The sequence below is a fragment of the Dendropsophus ebraccatus genome, chromosome 6, assembly GCF_027789765.1.
Source record: "Dendropsophus ebraccatus isolate aDenEbr1 chromosome 6, aDenEbr1.pat, whole genome shotgun sequence".
In the NCBI taxonomy this organism is placed as follows: domain Eukaryota; kingdom Metazoa; phylum Chordata; class Amphibia; order Anura; family Hylidae; genus Dendropsophus; species Dendropsophus ebraccatus.
Window position 1 is genome coordinate 58,938,025 of NC_091459.1, and position 25,269 is coordinate 58,963,293.

General features: G+C 42.4%; 1 protein-coding gene across 6 annotated transcripts in view; it reads right to left on the reverse strand.

Moving 5' to 3' along the window:
* The window catches only part of AIG1 (androgen induced 1), a 200,334-nt gene that overhangs the window by 13,711 nt on the left and 161,354 nt on the right, over positions 1–25,269 (reverse strand). For 4 of the 6 annotated variants that reach the window (XM_069973774.1, XM_069973772.1, XM_069973773.1 and 1 more), the window contains exon 4: positions 6,207–6,322. In XM_069973774.1, coding sequence (XP_069829875.1) covers positions 6,207–6,322 — 116 coding nt within the window. Of the gene's footprint in view, positions 1–6,206; positions 6,323–25,269 lie in introns of those variants that run through there. The other 2 variants (XR_011363510.1, XR_011363508.1) reach the window with 2 other exon arrangements.

Here is a 25,269-nt window from a genome sequence, read left to right on the forward strand (position 1 = left end):
GATGTGTGCACAGGGCATATATGGGTGCTATACTGTCTGAATTTGTCCTTCTGCAATTGGGGACAGTTGTGTGCAAGGGACCTTAATGTATGTAAAATGTTTATGTTCTATCCATGTTTTTCAGACAGTCCTCGGGCTGCATACCCCTACTCCAGCCACCGGGAGTCAAATGCAGAGTGTTCAGGAGTTTGCAAACCCAAACTTACTGTTAATTAGCTCATCTCTAGTTGTCATGGAAGAGAAAGAAGAGCTGGGGACAATACAAATTTTACAGTCCTTCTATTTCAGTGCTGAGTATAGATGAGCTAATATACAGCAGGGGGTGGTCTGACCTGCAGAAGGAGTAGCTTGCTGCTCAAGCCTCGGTCAGACGCCGTAGTATACACAATAAAGTACTGATTAATTAGATCAGTACTGTATTGCTCTGGGCTGCTGAAACCCAGATCTCTGGATTACCGAGTCGGGATCAGTGTCAGTGCTTATTAGCCGGAAGCGGCAATCCGCGGCGCCGTCTAACTGCCACGGTCCCTGGCTGCTCATAGCAGGAGCACAACGGTTCAGAGCGGGGTCACAGTGGGACCCCTCTCTGAATCCCCCCACCCACTGCAGGACGTGCCAGAACATCCTTTTGCGGTAAGGAAGGTTAAGGACAAATTTAAAAAATCAATTTGATTAATCCCTACATGCACTGGGCGTAAAAGTTATACAAGTTACAGTTTGTTGTAATCATACTGACGTGAGTAAACTGGATAACCCTTTTAAGCGTTGTTTGGGTAAGACGTCCTTTGCCCTGGGGAGAGGGCAAACTAAAAAGTAACATTCACTTACCTCAGTACATCAGTATTATGCAACTCTGGTCCCCACTGTGTGACTGAGTCAGCTGTGACATAACCTCCCAAATCCAGAAAGTGCCACACAGCAGGAACTGGAGCTGCATAATACAGGTGGTGGTATGTGTATGTTATTTTTTTATTTTATTTGCCTATGCTGTTCCAGTGGAAAAAAAATTTACAACAGCACTTATCAGCTGCTGTATGCTTTGCAGGAAGTGGTGTATTCTTTCCACTCTGACAGAGTGCTCTCTACTGCCACTTCTGTCCATGTCAGGAACTGTCCCGATTTGCAGTAGCAAATCTCCATAGAAAACCTCTCCTGCTCTGTACAGTTCCTGACATGGACAGAGGTGGCAGCAGAGAGCACTGTATGTGACTGGAAAGAATACACCGCTTCCTGCAGGACATACAGCAGCTGATAAGTTTTAGAATACTGGAAATGTTTTAATAGAAGTGATTTACAAATTTTTATAACTTTCGGACACCATTTGATTTGAAAACAAATTTTGTTAAGCTGGAGTACCCCTATAAAAAAAGGTCTGTTTTAAATTGAAACAATAGCTGTTCATACTGTAATGATTTGCATTGAAGTCAATACCAACAACAGTCGTTGTTTACTATGGCCGTTGAACTAAAGATTATGTCAATTATTTACAGCCGTAGTCCTTAGACTTTAATGCAATATTTATTCAAAACAGCTGTTGTCTGATTTTCAAATCAACGGCCGTTGTTTTAATTTCCAAATAAAGGCCGTTGTTTATACGTTGTATGAACATTATACTTTAGCAATTCTTATTCTTATATTATTTTCATCTAATGGTGAGAAAACAATGGCATGCTTCAAATATGAAATGGAGTTTATTTTAACCATATGGCTCAGACTTTAGACTTTTCATATTAATATGGATTTTGAATGCTTAATGTCTGACTTTTAGGTAATATGATATATGAAGATCCTAAAACAGAATTGTCAAATTTATGAGAAAACACTGGACTTTTACTTAAAAAAAGTAATTCTAGTTTACAGCTGGAACACTTATTGGGTTTCAGTCTGGATATCCATGTGTATAGTTTGTGAATTGGATGTATTTTGGAGCAGAAAAAATATGTATATACATAAAAAACCTGGACAGAGCTTTTACATGTCAGACAAGGATGTGGTGGAGGAACAGTTGGGTTATTAACAAAAAAACTGTAGGTGTAGAGTGGAGCTACAGACATAATAATGGAAGCCACTAAGACCAGACTGTCTGATGTCATGAGACAAGGAGGTAGACCCACTTCCAAATCCCACTCTATTCTAACCTCAGACCTCAACTTACACCTGTTCTTTGCAGAACCAGGAAGAAACCTAAATCTAATTAGCCAGATTCATCAAAGCGGTCTGGTCCCGTTTTCTCACTGTAATCAAAGTTAAAAAGGAGTTCCGGCTCTGTGGCTGTGCCACGCTGTGTCACACCTAATCCCTGGTCCCTCCTTCTTCTTCCATTTGAATAGTAATTTTGTCTCGGCCTCCAGTTCACGTGCAGCTGATGTAAATGTCTGCTCGCTTCCGGCATCCTAAGCTCGTGTAGGCGCCGTAGCCAGAAAATGTGGTGAATGCATACGGACAGAGATTAGCTTTGGCTGTTCAGCACCTGTGCCCTGCTTTTGCTGGCTAAAATGCCTGCACAGGCTGAGGATGCGGGAAACACAGCCCTTTACATTAGTGGTGCGTGAACTGGAGGCCGAGACGAAATTATTATTCAAATGGAAGAGGGAGGAGGAACCAGAGTGATTACAGTAAGAACACGTGGATTGTGCCATATGTGTTCCACGGACAGATAAACCAGAGGTACCATGTCCACAAGGTTGCTTTCACCTACCGTATATAACCATGTCAGCAACTTGGGTTGAGTCCGAATGCTGACAGATTCCCTTTAAGATATAAAAGCCAAGATGTGATTTGTTGCTACTGGCTGCAAATCCAGACAGTTTTGGTTTCAGGTAATGATAAATCGGGGCCAATATTTGCATTTTACATGTAGCAGCTTATTTCGGAGAACATAGGTAGGGATTATTACAGTGTCCACTTGGTTTGCCAAAAAATCTGTGTCTTTTTGCCAACCTACAGTATGTCAGGCATGGGATTGATAAATTCCCCTAGACAGGTTTCGTAGCACTATATGCAATCCTAATAAAGAAGTAAAAATAAATGTAAAATAAACCAGTACATTAAAGGAGAAGTCCGGCAGGGAACTAAAAAATCATTAAGTACAAGGGGTGGGGGGCACCCGCACTGAGCTGCAACCCGCTCCTGGTCCCTACCAGCTGTCTTCTGAGCACCCAGCCGGTCAGCCAGTCAGTGACTGGGGCGGGATACCGCTACAGTCACTGATTGGCTGAGTGGGCTAAATCCCACCAGCTAGCGACATGGATGCCGGGTCATGACGTACTTGGAACTGTGGAGGAAATGACAGCCGGCCAGGTCAAGGAGCTCAGTCATGTGGCGCAGTGTGGGCTCGGGAAGCAATAAGCAGATTTGTTTTTTCAATTTTCCCATGCCCGTAGTGATTTTTTTTAACTCCCCGCCGGACTTCCTCTTTAACAGTGTAAATATAACCAATGGGGTATTCTCATCACTTAAGCTGATAGAAAATCTTTATGAGAGAACTGTTAGAAAGAAAAGGACCAATTCCGGGTTTTCCCTGCACAGCAGCACCCTAACCGCTTAAGGTGGCATAATAAAATAATTGTATATTGCTGTAATAATCATAAGATTGAAGGAGACTCTGTGTTGGTGTAGCACTGTGCCCTCTTCATTGTTTTTGCCCTGCAAAAGCCCCAAGCCACTCAGCTATGTAGGGAACTACAGTGCTGCCCCATGTAAGTGATTAGGGCTGGCTGCAGGCTCCTACACACTTGGGAATACCCCTTTAGGCTATGTTCACACAACGTATTTTTTTTGTATTCTTATGGCCGTTGTTGCCAATTGCAACAACGGCCGTAGTTAATACGGGAAAATATGTTGGCTGGCTGTCTGTGCGACCTCTAGTGTCGCCGCAAACAACTGACATGTGAATAGCGCGTGTCAGTGCACACTATGAAGCGAGTGGTTCCAACCGCAAGCTTCAAAGTGTGCTGTGGGGAGTTCTGATGCAGGCCCGTACAGATGCACCTGCATCAGAACTCTGCGGTGGGAAAGATCATCCTTACATACAACAGTCAGAAAGAGCTACAAGAGACTCTAAATTTCTTTCTATGTAGAGGACTGGAGCATTTTCAGGGTTTTATACAGATCACACAGGGTCCCAGAAAAATAAAATGAAGCCGCCCTCACCTGGTGCCCAAAGGCGCACAGCATCCTGGCACAAGTAAAGAGCAGCACAGGACATGTAGTATCACACTGTACTATAGAGAGGAGATACCAGACAGCCAACCAGTGCATGCACCTCACTACCACAGGGATTTTACTAGTAAAATGGCCACTTTCATTGGTCAATCAGCTAGTATTTTTTTTACATGTTTCGCAGATCTGGACTGACTGTAGCAATGTATGTTGAGTCTGGTCTCAAGTTACGATGGTCCAGACAGTAACTTTGTATGCTGAAAATATTGTATCTTGAGGCCATTGTAAATTGAGAGATTACTGTACTAATTTTGTTTAGCTAACTGAGGTATTTTGGGGAGAGGAGTTTTTGTATAAGTTAATAAGTTCTGGCAAGGTGAATAGGAACACCCTGTTGTCATTTTATTCATACATTTTCTAGAAGAATAACTAAGGAACACAGAATTCTCAGCAAGGATGTTCCATAATTGCAATTTTATGGGAAATACAAAAACTTATTAAAACAGACAGGTCAGGAGATCTACCCTGTTTCTCAATAAATAAGCCATAGATTGATTTTGCAGGATTTTTAGAGTAGATTTGAAATATAAGCCCTATGCCAAAATAAGCCCTAGTTACAGTCAGCTTTTCCAGCACTAGGCTATGTCACATGATATCACAGAAATGGAGAATAGGCATACTGTAGCTCCCATCCATCATGGACAAGGGCCTGCTACCTTCCACTGTGGCAGGGCAAAATCACCTGCTTCCAAGTCCTGCTTAAGGCTGCAATCACACGTTCCGTGTTCCGGACGTGAAATGCCTGTAAAGAACCCCCCGCCCCGCGGTCTGGGCAGCATCTGTGATAAGATGCTGGGAGCGGGGGAACGTGTGAATGCAGCCTAAGAGTCCCATCTCCTGCCTTGCAAGATTTGGGTCGATCTACAAATAGATTTGGTCATCTCTAACTGTATAGGTAACAGTAGATTTATTTACCCCCAGACAACAAAAACATTTTTGGCTGCTTTTAACTATTTTCATGTCTGTAGTGGTTCTGTATCTTGCCATTGTGGTGTGCTGTTGCATTTTTGTGTTTTTAATTTTTTTGTATAAAGTAAAATACAATGGAAGGGCAGTTTCTGTCCTTGTTCCATTTTTTTTTTTTAATGGAGAAAATAAAGGCGCATGCAGGATTTTTTTCTGTTCAAACAATTCAAACACCGATGGGATACATAAAAATAGAGCACAACTATGACATACGGAGCACAATAAGGCTATGTTCACACTACGTTAAAGTACGGCCGTTGTTGGCATCGGAACATTGCCTCTTGTTCTATGGGATCCTGGCCGGAGCGTATACACATCGTAAACGCTCCAGTCGGAATCGCACGTCGGGCCGCAAAGAACTGACGGCAGTTTTCTGTGCCCGCAATTCAGTGAATTGCGGCCGTAAGACACCCTGTCATTTCACACAATGAAGTGAGCGGCTCCAGCCGCTTGCTTTATTGTGCGCTATGGGGAGTTCTGATGCGGGCGCGCGCTGATGCGACCACATCAGAACACTACGGCTATAAAGATCATACAGCCGGTACTGCAGTACCGGCCAGGATGATCTTGGCAGAGACCGGCCGTTCTGTGACCCGGCCGGGTCATGGAAAGGCCGGTCTCTTACAAAGTGTGAACATAGCCTAAAAATACATAGAAATTATGCGGCATTGGATGGATACGTCAGATTCCGTTTATGTTGTCTTAAAACAGAGCAGCTAAACCGAACTGAGGCAGAGAATAACTCCAGTGTGAACCTAGCCTTAAACCACATTCTAACACCTATAAAGCTTGCTAACTAAAATAACTATGTTTTAACAAGATCACAGAGAGAATCTCTTCAGTTGGATAGCGTCTTGCTATGAAATTCGATCCCAGTTGAGAATATATTACCTTTGGAAGAAACACTGATAACAAAAAACAAACCGGTACTTATATAGTACATTAGTGTGGGTCTGCAGCAGAGAGCACATTACATATGCGTAACTGTATGTAAATGTAACAATAAGTTAAATACTCACCACAAAATATAACAAATGGAGAAGGTGCAAACTGTTGCAATGCCACAATTTCTGCTTGGATATTGGTGATGTGTGGTCCTCATTTCAATTAATATGAAAGGTAGTACAGTGGTGTGCTAGGAAGAAAGCAAAAGAGAATACTGTCAGCACCTTAATGTCACAGAATTACCAATGATTGGATTTGCGTTCAGAATGCATTCTGAATAGTTCTGAAACCACGCCCCCTTATCATAACCAATAGCCTTATGATGATGTCAATAATCCCGACAACATTTCGCAGCTATTAGTAAATAAATAGGGGTGTGGTTTAGGCGACATTCGGAATGTGTGCGCGTTTACATAAATCCTGCATGCCTATGCACTGAGGAGGATTTTTTTTGTAACATGTTTTATTAGAATTTACCATTTTAGATGGGGGCTTCTATCCTTAAGGAATTTAGAGTGGAGATGTTCTTTAACGTCTGGGAAACTTTTATCTCTGCGCTACCCCTCCAAATCCAAGACAAAATTAAACAAACATTTCAGGATACCACATGGTACCTTACAAGACAACTTGCAGGTGACCTACCAATTTAATGCTGCGTTTACACGTAATGATTATCGTGCAAATTTGCGCGATAACGGTCAAATTTGAACGATAATCGTACGTGTAAACGCAACGAACGATCGAACGACGCACAATAAATCGTACATTTTGATCTTTCATCAGGTCATCAAATCGTCGTTCATCGTACGCAAAACATTCGCAAATCGTTCCGTGTGAACAGTCGTTCGCCGATTTAACCAATGTGTGAGATAGGCTTAAACGATCGCAAAACGATCGCAGTGCGAATATTCGTACGATATATCGTACCATCTAAACGCATCGCTAATCGTACGATCGGGCCAATAATCGTTACGTGTAAACGCAGCATAACACTACATCATGGGAATATGCAGAAAAAATAGTTAATTTCTAAGGCAACACCTGGAGCATGAGGAGCTCCACAGGCAACCCCTTCTCTTCCTTTCCATTCTTTGTTTTCTTTCTTTCCCAGTATTGTTGAAATGTTAAACTTTGGCAAACAAGCTCTCATGTGTGTAGATTATTTGACTTGATTTAATAACGGAGCCATCCTCCTCTGTTCTGATCCGTTGATCATCTGTTCCAAGCAGAAAGGCACACCAGTTTGACAAAACGGCTATGCACAACTCTAAATAGAGACTTTGGAGGAAACTTATCAAGGGCTTTGATTGGTCGGCTGTAACCAAGGTATGCGTTCCTGAAGATCACTTGCAGGGGGTTTAATTAGGGCGGTAGCTTTAGTGCTCTCAACAAGTCAGCCAAGATACCTTTGCAGCACCACTCCGTCCACTGGAATGGCCGAACTATATCAGAGACTATATTGGAGAGCTGACCAAACTTGTCTTTTTTTTTTTATATCAGAGACTGTGTCGTATAACCTCTACTTTATCTATCCCAAATAGCTATTTAAATTGAGTAATGACCATGGATAATTGTATTTCATTATCTAGCCACTGACTAATGGTCCTTTTACACGGAACGATTGATCGTTCGTTTTTGCACGATAACGGTCGCATTCGAACGATAATCGTACGTGTAAACGCAGCGAACGATCAAACGACAAGCAAAAAATCGTTCATTTTGATCTTTCAACATGTTCTCAAATCATTGTTGATCGTTCACAAAAAATTCGCAGATCGTTCCGTGTAAACATTCTTTCAGCGATTTCACCTATGTGTGAGATAGGCTTAAGAGATCGCAAAACGATCGCATAGCGAATTTTCCGTACGATGTATCGTTCCGTCTAAACGCTGATAGTTATAAAAAAAACATCGTTCATTCAAAATCATTAATCGGGTGAATTATCGCTCCGTGTAAAAGTACCATTAGAGACAACACAAAGCCATGGGAATCATTTAAGTGATTTTTTGTGGGTGTCTCGTGGGAATAAGCTTATAAACTCCAGCTCACTTGAGTCCCTTCAAAGACATATCCAACGAAGAAACAGCAGCACCCATCTTTAATTAGTAGACAATGCCCAGACTTTGTCCAAGACAAAAATCAGACATATTTTTGTCTCCGGACAGATTGAAAGGCTTAAAGTATAACCCCTACTTCAAAACAGATCCCTGACACTGGGTTGGCTGAACATCAGCCAATCAGTGCCAGGCCTGTTATGCCCCACTCCACCTGCTCAACACAATTTGCTACTGCTCTGGACAGTTCCTGACATTTACAGAGGTGGCAGCAGAGAGCACTGTGTCAGACTGGAAAGAATACACCGCTTCATACAGTACTGGAAGACTGGAAATGTTTAAATTGAAGTAAATTACAAATCTATATAACTTTTTTACATAAGTTGATTTGAGGTATATAATATGGGAACCACCTGCAGAGGGGGATGTATACAGTATGAGGAAAGAACTATGAGGGGATACAGTATGGGGGAGCCTTACTGCAGAGGGCATGTATACAGTATGGGGATAAACCACAGAGGGAGAGGGAGCAGGGGCATACCTAGGGGTTCAGCCTGGGGGGGGGGGCAAATGAGTCTCAGTGGGCCACAAACCACAAACAACATAGAGGAAGCTGTAGTGCTGTTTTTGTTTTCTTATTAGACATCCATCCATTCTTCTATCTCTTTATCTCATATTTATCTCTCTAATATCTATTGGGCAGTATGAAGACTACACCATAGCTGATGGTCAATGACCAAATTAGCAACATCAGAAAGGTATACCCGCAGTACCAATAGAGTAAATGGAGTAAATGCTGGGTAATAACAATAAATAGTCCCATGCAGTTCAAGGCAACTATACTAAATAACCTATATACAAAAAAGCCAGACTACTGCAACATAACTAAATGGAATAATTACTTTACTAATTCATTGAAACAAAACATGACAATACATTAAATATGTAGGAGAAATCAGCCCAGATAATTATGGTGTACATGGTATATGAGAGCAGCCAATATATGCCTCCATGTAGTATTTAGACCATGGGTCTCAAACTTGCGGCCCTCCAGCTGTTGCAAAACTACAATTCCCATCATGCCTGGGACAGCCAAAGCAAAGCTTTGGCTGTCCCAGGCATGATGAGAATTGTAGTTTTGCAACAGCTGGAGGGCCGCGAGTTTGAGACCCCTGATTTAGACCCAATTTTAGCCCTCATATAGTTTGGAGGGTCCCTCTATGCTGTCATATAGTAAACAGGCCACCATCTATACAATAACATAGTAGATTATCCCCCTTGTTTCCCCATATAGAAGATAGACCTTCCCTGTGCTTCCCCATATAGTAGCCAGGCCCCTCTGTACCTTCATATTGAAATTCAGCCTCTCTGTGCATCCATATAGTAGTTAGGCCTTCTGTGTCCCAATATAGTTATTATTTCCCTCTGTTTTTATGTAGTAGTAGTTAGGCCTTCTGTGTCCCAATATAGTTATTATTTCCCTCTGTTTTCATGTAGTAGTAGTTAGGGCCCTCTGTGCCCTTATATAGAATTTAGACTCCCCTCTGAGCATCTATCTAGTATTTAGACCTCTCTGTGCAGACAACCCCCACCCCCCCACCCCCCAAAAAAGGTGAAATCTTTCATGTAGGCATACCCTCCAGGACCATCTCGTGTAGGTAATCCCCCTGGTATGTATTCCGCATGCAGTCACCCCCTTCCCCAGCAGTAATCTCCTTGGTGATCCTCCTGGTGGTTAGACACCCCCACCCCAACACTGTGAGTAGACTGTACCTCCAAATAAGGTACCCCCTTTTAAGTTAGCCAGCACATCCTATACCTGAACCCCCATAGATAACATCCTTACCAGGAGTTAGCCCCACTCACATAGGTCTCCTCCTCTATAACTAAGGGGAAAAAAAACATTACCTGCTGTGTGGTTGCAGTAGTCTTCTGATGTAAACTCTCTCCCTGCTCTGTGAGCGCACGAGTGACATCACTAATGACCCACAGCTCTAAGGGAGGGAACGGCCTCTTGTGGCCACAACAGTCATTGGCAGGGTGGAGAGCCAATGCCCTTCTCGCCTTATCAATCACCCTGCTGCATTCAACTGTATGTTCTCCTCGCACATAAGCGCATACAGCTAAATAGTCAGACACAACATTCGGTAACCGTGTGGGCCACCCAGAAGTACTGATTGCTGGCCAGGGGCCACCTACAGCCAATAGACATTTGTTAAGTCTGTCTGCAAAAGCAATAACTGGCAAAATCTTCAGTGGGCCCCCTGCCTGTGTGGGCCCGGGAGCGGCCGCCCCCTCTGCCCCTACCAAATTACGCTACTGGGAGAAAGGTATACAGTATGGGGACTACCTGCAAAGGTGGGAGGGAGATATACAGTATATGGTCCATTAATGCAGAGGGGAATGTACACAGAATGGGGGAGGAACTACAGTGGGGGATGTATACAATCTAATTGCAGTACAGTTAGAGCAGGGGATGTATGCAGTCTAACTGCAGGGGAACTTACAGTACAATATAGGAGCCTAACAACAGTGCTAACTACTGTACAGAGTTGGGATACAGTGTAGGGGCATATTGTGATTCTCTGAAAATAAGACCTACGCCCAAAACAAGCCCTAGCTTTTTTTCAGAGAAAAAAAAAAAATAATATAAGAAAAAATAATAAAAGTCTTATATTTTAAAGAAACATGGTAGTTGCAACATTTCGGCAACACATACTGCACTTTCAAGAATTCAAGAAAAATTGCAGCTTTAGGAAACTAAATGACTAGTAAAGAGTATGAATAACAAACACTCATAAACTTACAATAACTAGTCATAATGTTAGGAATAATTCTGTGTGCTTTCTCTTACAGCACTGTCTGGTAAGCATGTTGGACTGTATAGTCAGTTATCCAAAAATAATATATATATGAGCAAACCTTCTGCTCCCACTGGCTCTGGCTCCTGTTTTGTCTATAGGGAGCAAAGCTGTGCCTGAATATGGATAAGGGGAAGAGATTTTAAATGTTTGTTTCCTGCCAAAAGACTTTTGTCATGAGAATAAGGGGAAACGTGCCAGTATGCTCCTCACTGAGCAGATAAACTACAGATCGACTTTTCACAGTTTAAAGCTAGCAAGAAATATATAAACATGTCAGTACAATTCCTTTTTTACATTCGATTCATGAACTGTAAAACAATTATACATTTTAAATAAAGGCAGATAGATCTAGTTGATCTTTAGCTAAAATCAAAATTCCCTTTAGATCTGGTCTTGGAATAGCCGTTTTTCCGAAAAAAAAAAAAAAGTGGGGGGCAAAAACAACAGAGAAAACATGTAAATGCACATCAACGGTTTGTTTTATATACACGTGCAATGATGTACAGTAGATAATGTTTTCTCTATCTGGATAACCCCCTTAATTTAATCTTGTGTAGGTAACAACCAACTTTAATGGATCACCAAATTTATCCAATATAACTCACAGGTTTATATTTACTGGTTATGCTCTGTTTAAGACTATGTTTACACAATGTCATTTTGATTGTGATTGTTATTTGAGGCCACAATTTCAGGCTATGGCTATTTTAGCACACAGTATTTTTGCTCAGCATTTTGCAACCAAAACCAAAAGTGGATTGAAAACACAGAAAGGCTATGTTCACACACTGTTAAAATTGAGTGGATGCCTGCCATTTAAAAGCAAATAATTGCCATTATTGTAAAAGCGGCCGTTGTTTTGAAATAACGTCTGTTATTTGCCATTAAATTATGGTCATCCACTCAATTTCAACAGTGTGTGAACATAGCGTTTTTTGTGTTTTCAATCCACTCCCGGTTATGGTTGCAAAATACTGACCAAAATACTGAGCAAAAATATTGTGTAGGATATTGTAAAGTGATATTGTATGACTGGACACTGTTAGGTTATCTCAATCCATGCCTGTTTCCTGGGGTCAGTATTTGTGTAAAACACTTCTTTTATTCTGGCTGTGCTGCACAGTGTCAAAGGGGCGGGGCCTAGGACATCCATGCCCTAGGTCTGCTGAACACGGGAGGCAGAGAAGCACTGCAGGCCTGGGCACAGAAAAAAAAAACGGTAAAAAAAGACTGTGAGGGAACATAGCCCTTGAATAAATTCACATGAGCAAACTACAAATTATTCCAGCTGTGCTCTAACTAAAGTAAAAGGCAAATGGATGAGATTTGTTTACTTGCGTCTTTTTTGCGTCAATAAAAATCTTAAATAAAATCCACCAATAGTGGACTGGTGGTAAAATCCACAAATGTGGATTTTAAAACTATTGATTTTATTTTCAATAATCCTCAGGAAAATTCACAGTTACAAATCTGCACAAAAATCCATTCATTTCGAAGTGGATTTGTTTTGTGGATTTCCTTGCAGATTGTTTGCGGATTTGCTCCAAAAAATTTCTGCAGTTTGACCTGTGTGAACTTACTCTGAAAGAAAATAATGTATAAACAGATGTAAGTTTTATGATTCGGGCGGAGGAGCACTTTAATTAGAAAAACAGACTTGAGAGGAGACATGATGCGCACATCACACTAATCCACCAATGGAAACTGTACAATGATTACATATGTAGACATAAAACTTTGGAATGACATAACAATCAAATTAGAAAACCTTCTGCTCCGGTCCATAAAAGAAATCCCAGCATTGCCATTATCAATCATGTTTAACGTTCTTGGATATATTTTCAAAATGAGGTGAGATGTAAAAGTATGTGTCACTCAACCACTCTATTCCCAAGGTGGCTGGCATCAGTGAGTGAAACTTGTTTTCTTTGGTTGCCCCTTGATTTGGGAAAAAAAAGCTGTAATATAATTACATTTGGTAATTTAATAAACAGATGTCATCTGGTGGTAACTGATTATTCAAAATTTTCTATGTGAGGTCACATTCAGTTATATAAGCAAGAAAACAGACCCTGGCACCACCGGCATCAATAAAGTGCACAATCCTTGGAAATCAAGGGAAAAAAATAAAAGAGCAGGATGTAGGTGCACTAACAGGTCCAACAAATGCAGGTAAAGGAGAAAAAGCGGTGGCACCACACTTAACACTTTTCAGTTATGGCAGGGCCTTATTCAGATGGGCCTATTGTTCATGTGGCACCCACTGATCTGCATACCTTAAAGGGGTTGTCCAGCGAAAATCTTTTTCTTTCAAATCAACTGGTGTCAGAAGGTTATATAGATTTATAATTTACTTCTATTAAAAAATCTCAAGTCTTCCCATACTTATTAGCTGCTGTATGTCATGCAGGAAATGTTGTTTTGTGCCTGCTGCTGTCTGTTGAAGACACAGAAAACTGTATCTGAGCTGTTCAGACTGCCTCTGCTCTCAACCTCCTCCTCCCTTCTGAGACGGCTCATGTAAACAGTTCCCTGGCCAGCTGTATCTGTACTCTGTAAGGCCGCTAGGGTTAATCACAGTGAGGTCACCAACAACTGGACCTCAGATTAACCCTCCTGGCTTCACAGAGTGTATAAACAGCCGGTCAGGGACGCTGTTTACATGAGGTATCTCTGTAGGGAGGGGGGGGGGGAGGAGAGGGAGACAGAGAGAACAGCTTATACAGATTTCTGTGTCTTTGGCAGAAAGGAGCAGCTCATAAATGGGGGAAGGAGACAGATAAGGTAATGCCATGTATGGAATGAATTGTTAATCTCGAGGAGGGGGGATGATTTAAAATATATTTTTACTAACCAGGTAACCCCTTTAACTTTTAAGTCTTGGTACAACTTGAAAACCAGATTCAATTCTCTCTCATATCACCTAAACTTGTAACTTAAAAAGCAGCAACAGACCCTCCTCACATCCTTGTGGCTAAATATTTCAGCATATGGCTGAGATTTTATAACACTAAATTTACAAATATCTTGTCTTATCACTGGAGTTAAACAAAGCAGGAGCCAAGAAAGCCCAGGGCAAAACTGCAGAACAGTAACAAAGCTGTAGAAATATAAGCCATAAATATAATGGTTATAAGGGAATACCTACTTCCCTGGGAGGCACATTTGGCACACTCTGGCTGTCCATGTGCCTTTGGATTGAATTCTAAGGCCTTAGAGCTGGAGTATATGTCAGGTATCACTTTCAACAATTTTTATAGTAAATTACAGTAAATCCACCAGTCCATGGGAGACCATACCCCTACTCCAGAGTGTTTCCATCCCCCCAAATCCCCCCCCCCAAAAAAAAAACAAAAAACCCAAAACAAACAGCAAAATGGCTTGCAGAAAAACTGATGGTTTTGTAGAACAGGAACTGGTGTGGAAGCCTTTAAAATTCCAATCATGGGTTACGATCACACAACATCTTTTTCTGTCTGTTTTACCGCCATTTTTTGTACAGACGTCATTTTGCGCCCATATAACGTCCATTATTTCAAAACAATGGCTGTTATTTGTGAAATAACAGCTTTTATTTGGCCACCAAATGATGACCACCAAAAAGACAGAAAAAGATGTTGTATGATTGTGCCCATAGTTTGTTTTCACTCACAATCAAAAAATACATCTGTAACTGCAGTTACCCCAATAATTCCCCATACTATAGAGCTCCTTGTCCTACTTCCTGCCTATGATAACCAGGACTACAGGAAAAATGGAAAAACTGGTTGTACATGGTGTGACAAGGCATTGGATTCCCCTGACAGAAAGTGCCCCTTCACAGAGTATCATATTGGTATGTAATATAAGGTCTCTCTTGGTTCCGATACCATGTGTTACCTCTGATACAGTAAAGATATTTATGTTCTATGATGTTAATTTTCCAGAACTTTAAGAAAAAAACTGCGCTGATCAGGTGTTCTTATAAGTGCAATGACAACTGCTTATATCACATACCTGCCTGAGACACAGAAGGAACGGTGTGGGGGCAGGTAATATTATTTTCCTGACTGGCTCCACAGTGTGAAGCAGCAAAATTGATCTCTTTTGACCCTGTGAAGCCTCTTTTTTGTTAGTCAGGTCAAGAAACCCCCCCCCCAGTGACCCTTCTAGCAGTAATTCCTTCTTATTTTCCGTACATAGATTGTGCACTTAAAATGATGCGTTACGGACTTTACAGGAATACTTGAGGTCACTTGTTTCTGGAACACATTATCATAGACACACTTCCTCTGGTGGGGATGCTGTTTGCAGTGTCTGCTTGCTTGCCTTGCTCAATGTTCATCCCAAGTGGCGGCTGATCCAGGTGGTTTTAATCCCCCCTTATTTACTGTGACGACATTGCAAACCACAACAAAGTCAGTACTCTGTGACAGTATCAAATCTGTTGGACAGTGATCTGCATCCTGATAGGCTAAGCAAAGGCTTGCTGCATGACACTAATGATGAGGAAGCCAATTGGCAGGAGATGTTTTGGAACATTGATAGGAAGATTTTTTAGGAAATGGTCTCTTACTAGGGTATGGAGTGTCAGATTACATCTCATTTCTGATATATAGTACTAGAATGCAATACATATGCAATTCAGGACTTCTGACTCTATGAATGCCTATCAAGGCTTTAAAGTTATGTGAGTATATGTAAACCAGAAGCAGATACTTTGAAGAATTTATAGCTTACAGTGTTACTAATGGGTTATCTAAAGAGATTAAAAAACACAGTTCTTGCAAATACAACTCTATTCACTTCTATGGAACTGAGCAGCAAAACCCCACCCAAACAGGACAAGAGTGGTGCTGCTCCTGGAAGAAAGCGGACATGTTTTTGTAAGCCTGGATATAACCCCTTTTTCAAAGAAACGATGTATATATGAGGCCATAGAAATTATTGGGTCCATATTTTGCCTTCAAATGCAAACAGAAGAGGATTAGAGATGAGTAAACTCGAGCAGGCTTGGGTTAGTCTCAACCTAAGTGCTCTGCATTTGATTACAGGTGGCTGAAGAAGTTGGATGCAGCCCTATACAGTTCTGGAAAACATGGATACAGTCTATGGTCTATGGCTATATCCCTGTATCCAGGTTTCCCAGGATGACCTAGGTCTGCATTCAACTATATAAATAAATATATGTATGTATAACAGATGTATGCACACTTAAATAGGTATTTCACTAAAAATATTTTTCTTTTAAATCAACTGGTGTCAGCAAGTGCCAGAGATCTGTAATTTAATTCTATCGAAAACTCTTCAGTCTTCCAGTAATTATCAGCTGCTGTATGTCCTGCAGGAAGTGGTGTATACTTTCCAGTCTGACACAGTGCTCTCTGCTGCCACCTCTGTCAATGTCAGGAAATGTAAAGGGCAGGAGAGGTTTTCTATGGGTATTTGCTACTGGTCGGGACAGTTCCTGTGTCATACTGAAGAGAATACACAATTTCCTGCAGGACATACAGCAGCTGATAAGTACTGGAAGACTGAAGATTTTTTAAAGTCTGGAACACTAGGGAAGAACAAATTTACAAATCTATATAACCTTCTCACACCAATTGATTTTAAAGAAAAAAAAATCGACAAAGTACCCCTTTAATAGCTTTGCATGACTTCAGGCCTGCGCCTAGAGGCCTGTTTTAAACCATACTAGCTGTGCATTTCACCTCTGTTCCTGCTTGCCTTCTTTTTGGAGGTCACTTGATGGTATTTAAGTGAGAATTAAATTACATGGAGGTCATCACTGATAAACAGAGATTTTCTTCAGCTCTTTGTAGTTTTGTTAACCCCAGTGTTTGCTGCTTAAAGGGGTAGTGCGGCGTTTCAAAATTATTTACTAAATAACACACATTACAAAGTTATACAACTTTGTAATGTATGTTATGTTAGTGAATGGCCCCCTTCGTCGTGTTTTCCCCCACCCACGCTAGATCCGGAAGTGTGGTGCATTATACTCACCTGATTTGTGTCGACCCCCGTCCGCCATCTTGGGACAATGATGTCATCTTTGGGAGGCCGGCCGAACCGCTCCATCTATCCCTCATGCCAGCCCCCCTCTGCCACGTCATAACTGTGCTCAGCCGCGATTGGCTGAGCCCAGTTATGCTCAGCTAATCATGGCTCAGCAGCTAATGACGCGGCAGAGGGGGGGCGGCATGAGGGACGAATGGAGCGTCCCAAAGATGACATCATTGTCCCAAGATGGCGGACGGGGGTCGACACAAATCAGGTGAGTATAATACACCACACTTCCGGGTCTAGCGTGGGTGGGGGGAAACACGGGGAAGGGGGCCATTCACTAACATAACATACATTACAAAGTTGTATAACTTTGTAATGTGTGTTATTCAGTGAATAATTGCTTACCGCCGTACTACCCCTTTAACTTTATTCTTACGAGCCTCTTGTCTTTGAAATTTAATAAATGGAAGCAACCTGATGCCTACTGTATTTCCCTTCCAGTAAACATACAATTAAATCCTTCTTTTGCTCAGGACCTTTCTTGTCAGCTCTTTTGGCCTGGTCTGCCCTTTTTTTTTAATTACACTTACTTCTACTGGCACTACATTTGCCATACGGCTGGTTCTATAACATGAGAATAACCACAGGAGTGGTTTTATACTATCACTTGTTTAATACGTTTTTATTAAGGGATTCACTCAATCAGCAATCAGCACCTCAATAAGTATAATGAGGTGTGCCTGTGATGGAATTCAACAAACACTGAAATTGAATGGCTGCTGTACATGTGGATATCAAAAACTGAACCTGTTTATGACTATTTTTACATAAATATGTTCTACGAAATAAAACAATATCTGATCCAATATTATTCAGTCATCCGAGAAGAGCTGGCGTGGTAGGAGTCATAGTAGCAGCAAAGTGAGACAGCGTCAGAGAGACACATAGATAGATAGATAGATAGATGGGGCAGTACTAAGCTTAGACTGCTTAGTACTGCCCTATTATGTCCTCCATGCTAATGGTACTTCTGAGGTTGTACAAAAGAGATATGCTGCATGACCTTCTCTTCTGCGTGTCTGCAGTGAACAGGAATTATCACAGAGGCTAGTCCACATCAACTAGCATCAATTATATAAAAGCCTACTTGTTGCTACTTCTTACGTGTACACATAACACATGAACATGAAAAGTAACCTAAAATGAAACATTTTTATGAAATTTTAGAAAACGATGGGAGATATTTATTAAGCAGAAATGTTCTTTGTTGACCAATCGGCACTTTCTAATATTTGTGGTAAAATGAAAACTGGCCTGTGATTGGTTGATGGGCAACAAAGAATATTCCTACTGTAGATATGATTGATGAATCTCCCCCTATGTGTCCAGAAAAAAATATTTGTTACTGTATATGTATAATAGACTAAATAAAAGAGGCAAAGTCCTTAGGGGTTAGGATTGAATAAGCGTGAATATACGTGGAACAGCTGCTTTTCATATTTCTCCTAACCCACTATGTATTGTAACTTTGCAGAAATGGAATTAAAGCGCTGGTTATTACAGAGCTGGTGGGTATAGCATCTTTTTATCTAAAGGACAATTGTCTTAAGGGGTTAAGCTTTCAAGATGGTAAAGACATTATGGAAGCTTCCATCTGGCTTTGAAGTCAGCATATCTACAGATGACGCACCAGGGTATTCTAGATAAAAGCTTTGATCAATAACAGTACATATGCACACATGACTGCAGAGAATAGTACAGGATATCACCAGACACACACGGATACAATGTTTGTAATTGTAACCTCCGTCTGTCTTTGTGAGAAGAAAAGTGCAGGAGCTGGCAAACATGACAATGCTTTATGAGGGTTCACGCTGGAGCTTTATTAGTGACAAGGAAAAGAAAAGAAAAATAAATAAAAAAATACAAACACTTTTTGTAGAAAGAGAATAGAAAAAGTTCGCAATGCTTTTACATGTAAAAGTGATGAAAAAAGTGTTGTACAGAGCATTCTGCATGCCAATAAAGGGTCCGCAGCAAGCAGATGGTTAGAGCCACTGCATAGACTCCTACAATGACAGCAAAGTTTTCATAGTATCTCTGAAGGAAGGTAAGTGAAAGACCTTAGGAGGGCAACAGTAGACGGAGGTAATCCAAATTAAATTTTAGCTGATATAACAAGAAAAATAGGCTTTTGCACTCAAAATTTAGACACAACAAATACACATACAGTACCTGGGAATCCTGAGTTAAAGGGGTACCCCGACATCAAATGAAAAAAAACATGCTGCAGTCTTTCCCATTTCTGAAACCACCAAAAATCTATTGTACTATAATCTATAGTACTACAAGTCCCAGCACGCAGGACATCTCATTTCATTGCAGACAGTGAACGTGAAGCACCTGCTTCTTTCACTTATTGTCTACTCAGGTGTAGCTGGAGGGGCTGGTGGGAGGCAAGATCCAGCCATGCCTTCTGTGACATCAGGCCATGATCCAGCCATGCCTCCCATGACATTGTCACGGGAGAGAGGGAGGAGCTAGGGCAACACAAATTTTGTAGTCCTTCTATTTTCTACTTCCTGTCAGGGGTGATGCATGGCGAAGCCAGTACTATTAGTGATAATACTATATTAGTAAGTTATATATCATGTGTGATATTTTATTTAAATACAATTTTCCGATACAGGAGTTATCTGGCTAGGGAAAACTTTTCATATATTGTTGCATTTGTAAAGAAAATAATAAAGAGTCTATGCCTATGTCGCTGCTCTCCCCTGGTGTCCTCCTATGGGTCTCCGCATCCATGCTGAATTCTCTCACCACTTCACTATCGAGACGTACTTCAATCACTAAATAAGACTGTACAGCGCTGCGGCCATTGATTAAGCAGGCTGTTACCGCCAAGACAAGTCCATCTCGGAAGTGGAGACGGGAGCATTCAGCGGGGGAGTGTGTACGAGGACACTGGGGGAGTGTGAGCATAAGCATAAGTTCTTCATTATTTTCTATATATTTGCAACATTATATACTGTAATAAGTTTTCTCTACTCGAATAATCCCTTTAAGCCATATCAACTTATAAAAAAAGACATACTAACAGATAAAGTAGGGGATGGAGAACTTGTGTGGGTGGAGAATAGGTAATATGTTTTTGAGACATCAAATATGCTCATGACCTTTGTCTTTGAAGAGGCCATTGCTGGGGTTTGTATTCAGTCACAGATATTACACATATGTATCCGATCTATACAACTCATTTTGCATTACCGAAATGCAGCATATGTACCAAGAGATTAAACCAGGTGCAGAGCAATCTTCAGCATTAGACTCATATACCATAAGCTGCACAAAGTTTCTAAAAACATATCTCACGTATGGCCTAAAGGAGTTTTTTAGGTGTCAAACATATCCCCATCAAAATCCATCTGTCTCGCTGGTGGCTGCTTTTGCCATTCATACATTACCTAGTGTTATTTTTCACACCCTTTAAAATAGAGTTAAGAAAAAGAAACATGGTAGGAATTTCTAAGGTTTTTCCAAGTTAAACAAATTGATACATCTCTTCCCATTCCACTAGATGGAGCCAGAGAGTTCTCCTTTACAAGTAAACCAACATGTTCTAGGGAAGAAATACTATATTTAGATTGTTGTTTTTATTCATATTTGAAGAAAAAAAAACATGTGCAGTTAGTAAGAGGATTTCTTTCTTTAATCACATTCAAAAAAATTCTGTAAAATTTTTCAATAGCAGAATGTGCTTTGAATATTAAAAATAAAATATGTTAATGTGCCGCATGATATCTATGTATCTATCTAGAAATATATAGAGTTGCCAAACGGCACTGTGTGGCTCAAGGCTCAGATAGGGTGCTCTGTCCCACGGTTCCAGACCCAGGTCCCGGATGTAACTCAAAGAAGAAGGCAAGAGGCGGCACTCCAAGATTATAGTGAACAAAACGTGGTTTAAGTTTATTCACCCAGTATGCAACGTTTCAATCTACTCAATGAGATCTTTGTCAAGCACGTGCTTGACAAAGATCTCATTGAGTAGATTGAAACGTTGCATACTGGGTGAATAAACTTAAACCACGTTTTGTTCACTATAATCTTGGAGTGCCGCCTCTTGCCTTCTTCTTTATGTATCTATCTATTTATATGTATATATATATATATATATATATACACACGGTATATAGGTAGATAGATTATCTGATGACAATGGCACCCAGGAGCAGATATACCATATACAGCATGCCGCTTCCTACAATCCATTATATTCTAAGTAAGGCCATGTGCACGTAACATATTATTTTACCTCTATAAAATCAATGGTAGAAAAAAAAATGAATGCTGCAGCTAATATAAAAAAAGGATAAGGGGTAGTGGGCTATGAAATACTGAAGAGCGATGGGACCATATATTTAGCTTGTATGGCTCTATGCTGTCTACCCTGATGGCATCATCAAGAGAAAGAATATTCTGATTTACCAAATGAACAGCTAATTGTTATGTTGATGTATAATGTTCCCTATACACAGAACTCCAGTGATCCCATAAAAAATAAAATACACAAAAAGCATACAGGTGCACTCACCAATCCCTTCCCAATTGTTTACACTGCCCCAGACTTTTATAAATGATTCCAGTTGTACGTCATGGCACCCGGACGGGAAACAACATCTCCTAGCATGCGTTGCACCTCCTAACCAACTGCCAGGTACCTGCCTCTGTCTTGTAGTATCTGCCCACCATTGGTTCCATCTGCTTCTGCTAAACACAGTATCTATTCAATTATATAGATGAGAGAGAGAGATATGAAACAACAGGGTCTCCTTTCCCCTATGCTACTCAGGAGAGGCTGCTGTTTCCCTGCCTTTGGCCAGGTACTCTTTGCGTGATGTCAGAGGTGGGTGGGGTTACAGATGAGGCGTTACAGAGATCATGTGACCTGTGACCTGAAGGGAGGAGAAGAACAGAGAGTGGAGACAGAGTGGAGCAGGCAGGGAGGATTTTCTGCAGCTTCAGGGTAAGAGTCGGGACGTGCTGCAGACAAATGGACCAATTCATGTAACAGAAACCTATTACACACAAGCTTAGAATATGGGTAGGGACTGAGCAGAGTTAATTTTTTATCCGGAGTTCCCCTTTAAACTGATGTCAGCAAAAAAAGAGAGAAAGAGAGAGAGGTACTTTCGTCTGACAGTCATTAAACCTTTATAAACAAAAATAGTGGCAAGGGTAACAATTACACTGACTGATAAGGGCCATATTGTGATGGCTAGACAGGGTCAGAGCAGCTCCATCACAGCAGATCTTGTGGGGAATTCCAAGTATGCAGTGGTTAGTACCTCCTGAAAGTAGTCCAAAGAAGAACAGCTGATGACAAGGCCTGTGGTCAGAAGAGGCGAGCCTGTATTATAGCACAGATTGCTCAATAGCGTAATGCTAAGTGTATTGTGGCTTGCTGTGTAGCTACAGACTGGTTATTGTACCTATTCACCGCCAAAAACACCTTCTATAACACCTTTGTAGATTTCTATGTCTGCCATCGATCCAATAGATTTATAAAAGCATTATTATAAAAACATTATTTCCACGTTCCTTATATACGGATCGTGTGCAAGAGAATTGATTATCGGAACTCCCTTCTCATTATCATGCACATGATGGTGGGAGTTCAAATACTCCATTCTGTATGTACAAACTGTGCATGGAACGTTGCAATAAGGCCTAAGAAGCATCTTAGTAAATCTGGCAGGGTGCATGGGGGCAGGGCTTTATTTAAAATGGGTATGTCGAGGGGCGTGTCTAGCTATGCAGGGAGCCGGACGCATGTGAGAGGAGCTCCGCTGTGGACCGACGCTGTGAGGGGAAAACGCCAGGCTCATATGGGGCTAAAGAAGACTATGAGGTCCGGCAAAGCTCCTGCACCACCCAGACCCCAAGAGACCCCGATTTTCAATTATTTCGCCCCGCTGTCGGGGCTTCCGGAGGAGAGAGGAGGCCAGCGCCTTCCGCCATCTTCCCTCCAGCTGCCTCAGCGTGCCTCCAGACGGACCCGCCAGACGCCGGCGCAGCTGTTGGAGACCGCCTGTGGAGTGAGTGCGGTGACTCCGGTGCCGCGGGGAGACCGACTCGGCACTTACCGTATCCCGCTGACGAGTGGAGGTGAGGAGACGTCCGGTGCGGTGGGAGAGGGGCGCCGCCAGGAGCCCGGAGCTTATCCTCGGGAGGCCGCAGAGGTTGAGGCTGAGGTGCGGGACGGACTCGGGGACCCGGCATCACCCTTACCCGGCAGCAGTGGAGACAGCCTGAGCCGCGGCTCGCCGCACAGGGGTAAGGAGTGCAGGGGGGAGCCCGCAGGAGGCGCCATCTTGGCCACGTGTGTGGTGTCTGCCGCACTCCCTCTGATATCTGCTCTGGAGCCGTGCTGTGACTCTGGGCCTGCCCCGAGTATCCCCCCACACCTGGAACTGGGGGAGAGGCTGGTGCCTGTAACGTGCTTGACTGGGGGTCATTCAGGCTCTTGCTCTCTGTCACCCTCACAACTTCCTGCGACGCGGACACTGCCGCCATCTCCACCGCAGCATATGGCCACACGGTCTGATATCCCCTCCCTGGCTCCTTCTCCTGCTCTATCCCCCCTGCTCTATTCCCAATCTGACTGTGTCCCTACCATGGCGCATGCCACGGCGCCCTGCACCGCTCTTCCACCAGGAGGGCCCCTGCCTCAAGCTGCTGCTGCTACAATCTTGCAAGGTCACCCGGAGCTACAGGCTCTCCTCGCCTTTCTCCCAACTAAAGCAGACTTGGAACTGTTATCCTCTGATCTCAAAGCTGCATGGCGGCGGGACTTGGGGGTGGTGCAAACTGATATTGCTTCCCTACAATCTAAAGTGCAGGACTTAGAGACATTTAAAACTTCTATGCAACAGACCATGTCGCATGTACAAGACACCCTCTCCTCCCATACGTTGCAACAGCAGAATCTGGCATCTCACCTAGATGATTTGGAAAATAGGAATAGGAGGAACAATATTAGAATCCGGGGGTTACCGGAGGCAACGCGCACGCCTGACCTCATACCAACTCTGATGGATATCTTTAATTCCCTACTGGGGAGACCTCCACAATCTCACATTGAAATAGATCGAGCACATCGGGCCCTGCGCCCGCAAAGCCCGGATCCATCTAAACCGAGAGATGTGATATGCAGGGTGCATTATTATGCTATTAAAGAAAGCATCATGATGAAGGCTAGATCCGTCCCGGAGATTGACTTTGATGGTGCTAAATTGAAGTTGTTCCCGGACCTATCCAGACGGACCCTACGGCTCCGTGCTTCCTTAAAGCCACTACTGGGAATGCTGCAATCCAGAAACATCCCCTACCGCTGGGGGTTTCCCTTTGCGCTTATTGTTACTCAGGCGGGTAAGACTGTGACTCTCCGGAACGCTCCTGATTTACCCGGTTTCCTTCGGGCATTGGACTTACCCGAGATTGGTTTGTCCGACTGGGAGGCCATATTGTGCGACCCCTATGCATTGCCGGGGGCGGCTGCTGCGGCTGCTGGTGGCCCCTCGGGAGGCCGATCCCGCATGTCTCCGAGGCAACAACGTCCACGACGGCGTCCCAGACAGGATTCCAGATCTGACTCCGAACTCTGAGCTGTCACCTACAGGACTGGGTGAAATGATCTCTAGGCAACTGGCCTGGCCTCATAGTGCCTATCTTTAGTTGTATAACATAAGCTTATCATCGTAACCCATATATACGTGCATTTATGTGTTGATTCCAAGTTTTCCCCTCCATATTACGTATTAGAAAATTGCTAAGATAGAAGGTCCGATTAGCGGATCCCCCTACGGTTGGTTCTATTACTGTTACTATGTTTCTTTACCCCCCAATAGGTAATGGTTGTTTATTCACCATTGGTTTCTCGCAATCATTGATTGCATTACTAGTTTGGTTGCCGCCTCTATCATGGCGATGCTGTTTGTGTATCTCTCTCCTTCTCTCTTATCTTTATCCCTTTTTTCTCCCTTCTACTCTTCTTGCCAGTGTGGTCTCCCCTGTATTTCTCGGCGCCCTCCTCTTGTGCATGAGATACCGTGATGGCGTCACTTAAAGTATCATCCCTGAATGTTCAGGGATTTAACAAGCCCGAAAAGAGATCCCAAATTTTGTATACCATGCACAAGCTGAGGACGCAGATATTGTGTCTACAA